The following is a 10833-nucleotide window of genomic DNA, read 5'->3' as shown; positions in this document are numbered from 1 at the left end:
GATGTGCCTGTTGTTGTTGCTGCTGCTGCTGTTGCTGTTGCTGTTGCTGGTAGGTAGCAACGCACACGTGCGCCTGCCACCTAGTGCGCGTGTGTGTGTGTGTGTGTGTGTGAGAACTGAAGAAGAACCACCACCAAATCGAAGCAGAAGCAGAGCGGCAGAGAAGCAGAGAAGCAGCAGCAGCCCCGAGCTCTGGCGTATAAAAGAGAGTGCTCGGCCCTCGACCTGTCACACCATCCTCAGCGCTCGTTGAGTAAGCAACACTCACAGCAACACAGCCACACAGCAACGATCTCTCAGTGAACTAACCCGGAACTACCGCGAAGAACCCTCTCAACCGATCTTACCCCCTCTCAACGCACACACACACACACACCACAATGGCTGCAAACTACAAGAGCTGCCCGCTGAAGAAGCGGCCCATCGTCTTCGTGGAGCAGGAGGAGCATCCGCACCCGCAAACGGAGGCCTTGGCCCTGACCAAGAACTCGTCGTTTGCCGTATTCCCCGCCGGTGAGGATCAGCCACAGGATCTCTCGCTAAAGCGCAAGGCCAGCCGCGAGCAGGACTTTGAGGATTACGAACTGCCCGCCAAGCGCGAATACGTCCTGAACCTCTCCAAGGCCCCAGAGACGCCGCGATCGGCCTCGCCCCTGTGCTCGGCCCTTCTCTCGCCGAAGGACGATCACTCGGACTACCAGCCCACAGACATTCACATGCGCGGACTGACGGCCGCCACAGCCGGATACACGACCAACCCGTACCAGTCGGCCTTCGTGATGGCTGCCGGATGCAACCCCATCTCGGCCCTGTGGAGCAGCTACCAGCCGCACATCGCCAGCCACCTGAGCGCCTTCCCGTCGCCGGCCAGCTCAATGGCCAGCTCAATGGCCAGCTCCATGGCCTCCCCGCACTCGGCTTACAGCTACCAGCAGATGACGCCACCCTCGAGTCCCGGCTCGGAGGCCAGCTCCGAGCCCGAGGATCTCTCCGTGCGCAACGACATTCCCCTGCCGGCCCTGTTCCACCTCTTCGACGAAGCCCGCAGCAGCAGTGCCAGCTCCAGCAGCGGCAGCGTAGCATCCTACGCCTACTTGACCGCCAGCAGTGCTCCATCTACGAGCGGCAACAACGTAAGCATCGCCTCGAGCGCCGCCAAGAACTACCGCTTCAAGTGTGACCAGTGCCAGAAGATGTACTCCACGTCCATCGGCCTCTCGAAGCACCGCCAGTTCCACTGCCCAGCCGCCGAGTGCAACCAGGAGAAGAAGACGCACTCCTGCGAGGAATGCGGCAAGCTGTACACCACCATCGGAGCCCTCAAGATGCACATCCGCACCCACACGCTGCCCTGCAAGTGCCCCATCTGCGGCAAGGCCTTCTCGCGCCCCTGGCTGCTGCAGGGCCACATCCGCACCCACACCGGCGAGAAGCCCTTCCAGTGCCCGGACTGCCCGCGCTCCTTCGCCGACCGTTCCAATCTGCGAGCCCACCAGCAGACCCACGTGGACGTGAAGAAGTACGCCTGCCAGGTGTGCCACAAGTCCTTCTCTCGCATGTCGCTCCTCAACAAGCACTCCGCCTCCAACTGCACCATCACGATTGCGTAGTGAGGAGCACGACATCGCCCTCAGACGAGGCACCTTGACTGTGCCGGACACGGCAGATCTGACACATAAAGCTGACACATTCCGCTGGCGAAGACCAAGCTACCGACAATAACTCCACTCAGATCCTAGTTAACATTAGTTATCACTTTATCCCCCGTAAGTCGATTCGGTTTTGGTGCTATAGTTAGGACTATTTTTCCCACAACTCTCTATTTATATCAGTTATAGCGTTCCTAGATCTTAAGCTCATGTACATTTCCTCATCATCACAGCAGCATTTGACCAAATTTAATCATTTAGTTTCTTAGTTTAGCTAACGTTTTAGTTTTACTTACAATTCTCATTATGTTAAACAACCGTTGTTAGGACTTTTGCTAGTGTTAAGAACATCTATTTTTACTGAAATAAAACTACAAAAAATCAACACGAACTTTGCAATGTTTTACTTATGCCAGTGCTCGTATGAGTTCCGCTGCTTTCAGCACAACAAGAGGGACATTCGAGTATACGGGGCTTACGGATTCCATAAACAGGAAGAAGACCAAAAGGTTTTTGCAGCAACCCAACCCTCTCAGTCAATAGAGGGGAATACAATGGGCATACCGAGGTTTTTGGAGAGAAACACCTTTGCCAAATGCAAACAGGGTTCCGATTTATCATACACTTTCCATTTCAGACACTTCCTCTTAACCCGCCCCCAATATTCCATCAGTGCGTATCAGAAACATCTGAAATTTGCACCTTTTCCCAATGCAAACATTTAATTAGCTGCCCCTCCAACCCAAAGCGACAGACGACAGACGACACTGCACATTTCCGGGTCTCTGGGGTTTCTCCAATCCTTTTCCAACCTTCGTAAGTATTTGCCAAACGGATCTCGGCGCATGCGTCCGTCCACGAAGTGCAGGTGATAGTCGTAGTGACGGCTGCTTATCGAGGACCTTGTTGATTGACATGTCACCGTGCTAGATTTGGTGCTCTAGACGGAGCCTAGATCCAGACGCGGTTTATCTGCTGACTCTGTTGGTCCGGGGTGTTTGATTAGAGTCGTCCACTGTATTTATTTGTGTGTCGATAAGATTTAATCCCCGACAGGCACGGGTCCTGTTCTGGATATGGATGGTCACGAACTCTTAGGGGATCGGGTCGGATCGCATGTGGATCGCAGTGATCGAACCATTAGCGACAATTGCAGAAACAGTAACACCGTTTCACCATAAATAAGACAGCCCACAAAAAACCGTTCCTAGAAGGTAACATTCAGGCAGCACAATGGACAATAAATTCACTTCCCTGGCAATCAGAGCGCGTCTCTTGTGCAATTGCAAAAAATCTAGGGAATACGATAGAACTGGTCACAAGGAATCAGCTGTGAGGAAACACCTTGCAGGCCAGACAATGGGAAGTCAGGACTGATCGCAGACTCGGTGTACCTGTCGCCCGATTGTCTGCCCGGCCAGGCCTTGTCCTCCTCACCCAGTGACCCACTGACTACTGAGAACCATTCCTTGGCCCTGGCCAGCTTCTGTGATCTGAGCCGCCTATTGTTGCGGCGGCATCCTTTGGCTTACTGCTCCCATTGTATTGTCCTGGCCATAATCAGTTCTTAGGGAAGGAATCACATCATTCCGAGCCAACCGCTGGAGTCAGCCCGCTCAGTGCATGCTGCGGTGCATGCAAATCCTTTTGATTGAATCGAGAGCCACCTGAGTCGCATTACCCTATTCCCCATTAGTCCAGCCGGGCGACCGAACAACACGATAACAAATTGCAATTGACAAAAGCAACCCAAGCCAAGCCAACCCAAGCCAAACCAGATGCGATCGATGGAAGAAGCATAGCACACGAAAGCCTCACCTGATGGGATGGGATGGGATGGGATAGGATGGGATCCGATGCGATGCGATTCCGATTTCGATTCCCATTCCATGCCATACAAATCGATGGCGGGCCATGATACAAGTCGCGGCATTTGTAATTGCTAAGACAACGACAACGTCGACTGCGACTGCGACTACGACCAAGACCAAGACCAAAACCAAGACGATGGAAGCGGCAACGACAACGACAACGACGACGACGACGACGACTACGACGACGAGGAGGAGGCAATCAGCGAGCGGCGCATGTCACACAGAAATGGAAAAAGAAAGAAAGACAAAAAGCTCATGCAAAACAAACATTAGGAAATCCAATACCGCGTGGAGTCGAGGAGCTGAACCGATCCGAGCTGATCGGAGCGGAGCGGAGCGGAGCGGGCTGGGCTCAGTTCAGTTCAGATCAGGCAGCCAGCAGCCACTTAGGCAGTCAGTCAGAGGAAGGCTGGAGTCGGGGAGTCGAGGAGTCGTGGTCGGTTCGGTTCGGTTTGGTTCGGTCGTTTAGGACGTCTGAGATTACGGCCGATTACGTTTTACTCCAAATTTGTATGCTGCCAGAGTTGTAATTGAAAAAGCATCAACATTAATCTTGGTAACTCTCCCGCACACACATTGCCATCGTCATCGCCATCGCCATCGCCGTCGTCAGCGCTGTGCGACTTGCGATTTTCGATTTCGATTTGGATTTGGATTTGGATTTCGTAACCCCGAGAGAGATCCGACTGCAGATAGGCGGGTGTAAGTGTGGGTTAGTCTATTGCTGCCAAATGCTTCAACATGGCCAAAAACATATTGCTTAATCGCAGCGCTGATGTGGAGCAGCAGATATGATCTCTGTGCACCCCCCCAGCCACCCCGCCTACCCTACCACAGCTGGAACATCCAGGCTGATGATGACGACGACGACGACGACAAGTGAGCGATGTGCGATCGCCGATCGCATTGCATAAATCAAAACCCGGAGAGAAATTGCACCGCCGACTGACAGCCCAGCCACGACAACTGTCCATCTGCAGAGCTCAGCGACTCAGGCCTTATGCCGCGCCACATGCAAATGATCGTGCCCAACATTCGACACCGTCTCCAGGCATTGACATTGCCAACCTGTCAGCGATCAGCGACCTTAACTGTAAAGCGGGTCCCAGGTCCCACAGACCGCAAAGGTTCTAGGCTGCAGTTTTGAGTTACATGACCAGAGAAACGTGGCGTTAGTAGTCGCTAAGTGCAGTCAAAGCCTCAGTCCAGACTCCATCCTGTGGCCATCAACTTGATGAAGATCACCCTCTCTCCAGCTCCCTCCCATTGGGCTTCGTGCCTTCGATGCTGTAGATCGCATAGCGTTGATAAATGTTGTTACTTGTCGTTCGCCAGTTGTAGTTTTCCTAGTTGTCGACAAGTCCGATCGATGGGTGGTTATAGTTGACATGTCGCTTTGTGTTTCCTCTCATCATCATCATCATCATCATCATCATCAGCAGCAGCGTTGTGGATGATCGCAGTGGAGACAGACATACAGACATATAGACATACAGGCAGAGGCAGAGGCAGCCACGATCGCCTCAGGGCTGCCCCACTGATTGCCATTGACATGTCTGGCATCCCGGCATCCCGGCCAAACGGTTAATTGTGGTTATGATTTCGTCTTCGCTTCTTGTCGGCTCGGTCTGCAATCAGTTTAATTAGTGGCCTTATATGCTGTACGAAAATTAACTTTACTTCCTGCTCGTCATCGGGGACTCATCTTCATCTTCATCTCCGATTTGAATTTCTTATGAGCAGCGGACAAGCTATAAATATTGCATAGAGTACAGTCAAAGGGTAGATGGTAGCTTGCCCAGTCCCTGCCCAGTCCCCACTCACAGCACCCACCCACTCCCATCTCCCACTCCCTCTCCCTCTACCAGTCCCCCGTTTAACGGCGTCCATCGGGCATATCCGATTCTTTAATTTGCAGGCAAATCGATTCGATTCGATTCCATTCCATCGTTCGCCCAGCGATTGCATCTACTTGACACACATCGCACGCAAATCGATGCGGTAGCATTTACAAAGATATACACGTACCTCCCAGCTTCACCGAATCGCCCCAAACATTTACGAAAGATGCGACTCCATGTCCAAAAATAGCTACCTCCATTCGGTAGCTTCGAAGTTCGAGCTGATGCTACCGAACTGATGCCGGCCTACGCCAAAAATGATTTATGTATGTGACTTTCTTCGCCCTCGCGGGAGGGGCCCTCGAAAGTGGGCCTACTCCAGTGGGGATCGCTGTGAGAACAAGAATGGCTACCACCTATAATGATCCCGGGTATTACATATACTCATCACTGGCCGTAGATGCAAAGGTGCTGAGACTTCGATCGCTACGAGCATTGATCTCTTCTCAGGGAAGGGCGAACGAGTGCGAGTAAGAGTACGAGTACGAGTACGAGTATATATGCATCTGATGACTTGTTCTGGCAGTCCAAATCTATGAAAATATATGCTGGAAAATGTTGCAACCCATTCACGTGTCGGGACCCATGTGGCACATGTGGAGAGCAGGGCCCTCGAAGGGGGAGAGCGGCAGAGCAGCGCAGCCCCGTGCTAGACACTCGCAGCGGTTGGTTGCTATGCAAATCGATCAGAGACTTATGATCGACTGTAGCCCGACTGGCCCCATCCCAGGCACGGTGACGTACCTAGCCCGAGCTACTGAAATATGCATGAGCCGAGCATCGGGGGAAAGACTTTCTTCCGTTTCCGCTGCGGCCAGAGCGAGACTCTGAAGTGCATTTAACGACCCGAGGAAGACACAGAAGTGTTTGGCCACACTCCATAAACTAACAGTCTGGATTGCAAGATTGTAAAAAGGAAGCCTTCGGAGCAATTAACTTTATCGACAGGCACAGCAGCGACGCACAACTGTCGACCGTCTGCTTATCATCCGACGTTTACCTGTTCTGATTTGAACACTGAAAGTGAAACCGTAAATTCTCGAGGGTCTAATTTGAGTCTTTGGCTATCAAATCAAACATCAGGTGTCGGCTTCTCCTTCTGACCCTCGGTGTTTTCATTGAGATCCCCGGCTGTCCCTGTCGGCGGCCTGATGATCACATTTTGGTCAGCTCGTAATTAATTTCAGCACTGCCCAAAATAGATACATCTTCGGAGCAGCGCTGACCCGGCCCAGAGCATGAGTTTGGGCCAGGAGAGCCATATGGTCGGCTGTCTCGGCTGCCCATGCCCATGGCCATGGCCATGGCCATGCCGCTGACTCTGCCCCCATACGCCTACCAAACAATGCCGATAAGGCCCGCTCTCGACCCGCTTAGTTAGTGGCAATTAACACGACACGCTTCAGGCCCTCGTGTGCCGTTCGTGTGCTGCCAACGCTCCTCTCCGGAGCGCTCACTTTTCATCAATTTTCGGGCCCACAACAGTTGGTCAAATGGTAGTTGCCCCTTCTGACCCTTGCCGGCCCGTAGTTTTCCCTAATGAATTCATTCGCTTCACTTTCTGGCTGTAAACTGGGGTTCATTATCCTACCACTACCACTACCATTCTGATGTCCGAATGCAGTTGCAACCCCTAAGTCCTGCCATAGCCAGGTCCCTGGTCCCTCTTCCCTGGAAATGAGTAAAGGATTGAGCATTCTTCGGAATTTATTGGGTGTGTCAGGCATATTAGTGGGGTCCTAGTCCTGGACCCAGACACAGACCCATAATTTAATGTTTTCTCTTCTTGTGGCTGTATATTTCAGAGCATTCTGATGGTGTTTTGATTAGCGGTTAGACTCTGTTGGCTCTATTAATCAAAGAGTTGACCGAGCGAACATTAACATATGAAAAGACTAATTAATTAGGTATCTTTTGTTGAGTTCCGCACTCGAAATTTGCATTTCTGCCAGTGCTAACCTGCAGCTAAACGGAACCAGCCGCTGCGAATGGGGTCTACCGATGATATATCCACCCACATGAGTCCACAGAACGCCAGCTAACTGGCGCCAGTCTGCGATGGCGGGCCAGATTCGCGTGTTTTTCCTACTGGCTGCATTCAATTCGACGGTGTTTTCAATTAAAATTCAAATTGATGCAAACAAGTGGCCAAGCCCCAAGCCCCAAGACCCAAGTTCCAGTTACCCCAGTCCCAGCCACGGTGCCACTCCAGCTCCAAGTCCAAGTCCACGTCTCCTCCCAGGTTCAGGTCGCGCATTAACAAATTCAAAATCGAAAATGTTTCTCCGTTGCATTGACAATGCTTCAACGCCCCCAAGCCGAAAGCTCTCGGGCTGATTTCTTTATTTCAATATTTTGCATACAAATTATGAGAGTGAGAATGCATTGGCGCTTGCCGCCGAAGTGGGGCAGCGGCGGAGGGCGGAGAGCGGCAGAGCCGTCCAATCTGTCAGAGATGGCGTCGCTAGTGACGCCCGATTGTATCGCCAACGAATGGAGTTGCTGTTGCTGCCTTTGGGGGCCTCCGGTGGGTGTTGTCCCTATTTTATATAGTTCAATGACAGAGTTTTGATATCTTTCAAGGTAATCTGCTGCTGGATCAAATGCCAGGTGAGAAAAGTGAATGAGGCTGGCGCTAAAAAAACATTTGGCATGATTCAGATATCCATATATTCCGAAGCTGAGCTTAAACGTTTAGAAACCAGACCCATCCTCAGTGACAGCTTCATCGAGTTCTGGCTGCTTCCGAGTTGGCTTCCCAATGGGAAAGATTTGAAGCCATTGCTCGAATCTAAGCCAACTCACTTTCTATTTCCGGAATCCCCTATGCAGATACTGCCACACCCGGTTCGCTGGCCACCTTACCGCATTACGTATGAACTCGTGTGCGTGTGTGTGCCACCCTCCGAAGCTCGGGTTGGGAGTTGGGAGTTGGCATTTCCTAGTTTTGCGGCCGGTCAAAGCCTTCCTGGAATTGAGTTACAGCAAGTGCGAGTCTCCGCGCTCTGCCGCGCCATGTGAGCCAACGAACATCGGCCATGTGGCAACTGGTCGCCTCGACCATAATGCAACATGACATGCGCCGCATGTGCAGCAACACAAACTCTGGCCGCGGCCAGAGTTGCAAATATGAGTTCATTATTTAAACGTTGACCAAAAAACAAATTGACAAGTAAATGCAGCACATGGTCGGGGCTGATCCGCGGGTTGGCTTGCATTGGCTTGCCTTGCGCTGGGTGCAGTTCGGACCGGCGCGACGGTGCAGGAGATCGGAGACCTAGGTTCCTAGGTGGGTAGGCCTTCTGCTCCAATAGATGTGGCTGATGTTGCGCACATGCGACGCTCTGGTTATTGTTGTTGCTGCCGCCTTACCGCACACACATCAGCGTCATCAACGCGTACACATTCTGCGCATAAACGACTTGGTCTTGTCGGTCGCATCGGACTTCAAAGAGACTGCGACGGAGGCCGACGAGCGCCACGCACCGAGCCAACTTTGGTGGTGCTGGCTTGATCTTTGGCCGTGCCGAGAGGGGACGGGCCGGGACGGGCTGGGACGGGCCGGGCCGACGTACTTCCCACTTGTTGGGCGCACTCGCTCATCTCATTCGTTTTGCAGTTATGAACGACGACTCCAGCCTGAAGTCGAGTGGAGTCGCCGTCGCCGTCGCCTCCAACGTCATAGGCCCGACTTGTTAACGCTTTTGGCCTACACAGTGTTAGCTTGCGCCTTGATGGTGCTTTCTGGTGCATGGCGATGCGATGGCGATGCGATGGCGAGGGCGATGCCCAAGAGGAGTTGCCTCGCCCGCTGCGACGTTGTTGTCGTTGTCGTTGTTAATGATGCCTTATAATGCCAGAGCGCCTGATTTGCCACAATTTATTATGAAAAATCGTAATAATCTCGGCGATTTTCTGAACCCACAAGACGCATTTGTCTTTGGCGGCGCTTATCTCTCCCTGTCTGAGGCTCTCGGACTCTTGGCCATCCGTCAGCGTCGTCGATAGCTGGTTAATGCTCTGGCTCTGGCTATGGCTAAGGCTATGGCTATGGCTATGACTTTGGCTCTGACTCTAACTGTGGCTCTGAATCTGAATCTGGATGTGGCTTTGCCTTTGCCTTTGCCTTTGCTTGTGCTGTGGCTGTTGCTTTTGCTTTTGGTTCGGCACGAACCGACTTTAAGTAACATGAGACGTCGGTCGGAGTCAGTCAAGTTGCTGTCTCTCTATTGGCTCCTCCTCCCCCACTGAGCGTGTCATATTGGCGTTTCCTTTTGGCGGGCAACGCCTACGTCTCCTCCAAAATCGTTTCCAAATTGATTTTTGCCGTCAAATTTGCACAGCTTGCCGAAGAGTTCTTCGAGTGGCGGCAGGTCCGGGGCCTCCTCCAGTGCAGTCCGCACAGTGCGAGGGGTCTGTCTGCTCCCCTCCGAGATGGGCTTGAGGCTCCCAGGACCAACTCTCTGCCGACGCCCCTGCCCGTTCATGCCGAGCTTGTTGTCATCGCAAATATTACTAATAGTCGGAAATTACATGCCAATAATCGTTCGCTTGGGAGCTCTCCCTCTCTCCCTCTCCCTCTCCCTCTCGCTTTTTCACTGAGTAGGTGTCTCATATGCGTCGGGGGACTTTCTTTGATAAATGATCTCGGGCCGAGTCAAAGCCCGTTAGCTCGGGCCCACAGATCATATATTATGCTTAAGTTGGCATACAACTAATCAAATTCAAATGCCATTGGAAATGCTTGCAAGCCGAAGCGGAACTGAATCCACGGGGGAATCCGTCTGCGAGTTTCGGGAACTGATTTTTAAAATCAAGTGCGTATCGAGCGAGCCTTTCAGACAGCTTTCTCGGACTTATACACACACATATGAATATATTTTACACTGCCTGCAAAACAAAGCAAAGCAAAACAAAACAAAGTTCCTGTGACTGTGACTGTGTGGACTGTGAGTAAACTGTGAGACCCTACTGTTATGTGAATTGCGCATTGTGCAGCCAAGCAACAGACATACTCGCATGCACACAGCAGATCGACTATCGACAACAAGTTAATCGCTGGAAGACAAATTGAAATGCACAACTCCCAGGGACTGCATGCGCCGCGAATAGATAAAAACTTTGACCAATTGATAACTGGAAAGGCAGTGGAACGCGCCATATAAAATAGAAAAATGTTTATCTGCTAAATGCAACAAAGGTGTTTGCACATGTCCAAGCAAATAAAAGCCGGGCGCCGATAGGAACGTGCCCCGGGCGACGATGCCGCGCCACCAGGATAATGGAAATAAATTCACTGGCCAAGCAACCAACCGTTGGGCAAACAAATTGCCACAGACTGCGACAGACGCAGCCAGTCTCCTCGACCGGACTGAGTCCCAAGCCGAGTCCCGGGCAGGCAGTGGCAGT

At 52.1% G+C, this 10833-nt stretch overlaps 1 protein-coding gene across 1 annotated transcript; it reads left to right on the top strand.

Annotated features, from left to right (window-relative positions):
* The first annotated feature begins 273 nt into the window (after positions 1-273).
* On the top strand, positions 274-1989 carry LOC111081757 (protein snail). Its single transcript, XM_022377895.2, has one exon. The coding sequence runs from the start codon at positions 381-383 to the stop codon at positions 1608-1610; it is 1230 nt and encodes a 409-aa protein (XP_022233587.2). The 5' UTR covers positions 274-380; the 3' UTR covers positions 1611-1989.
* Positions 1990-10833: the final 8844 nt, after the last annotated feature.

Source organism: Drosophila obscura, unplaced genomic scaffold (assembly GCF_018151105.1).
Source record: "Drosophila obscura isolate BZ-5 IFL unplaced genomic scaffold, ASM1815110v1 contig_9, whole genome shotgun sequence".
Classification (NCBI taxonomy): domain Eukaryota; kingdom Metazoa; phylum Arthropoda; class Insecta; order Diptera; family Drosophilidae; genus Drosophila; species Drosophila obscura.
This window is presented reverse-complemented; position numbering and strand designations above follow the sequence as displayed.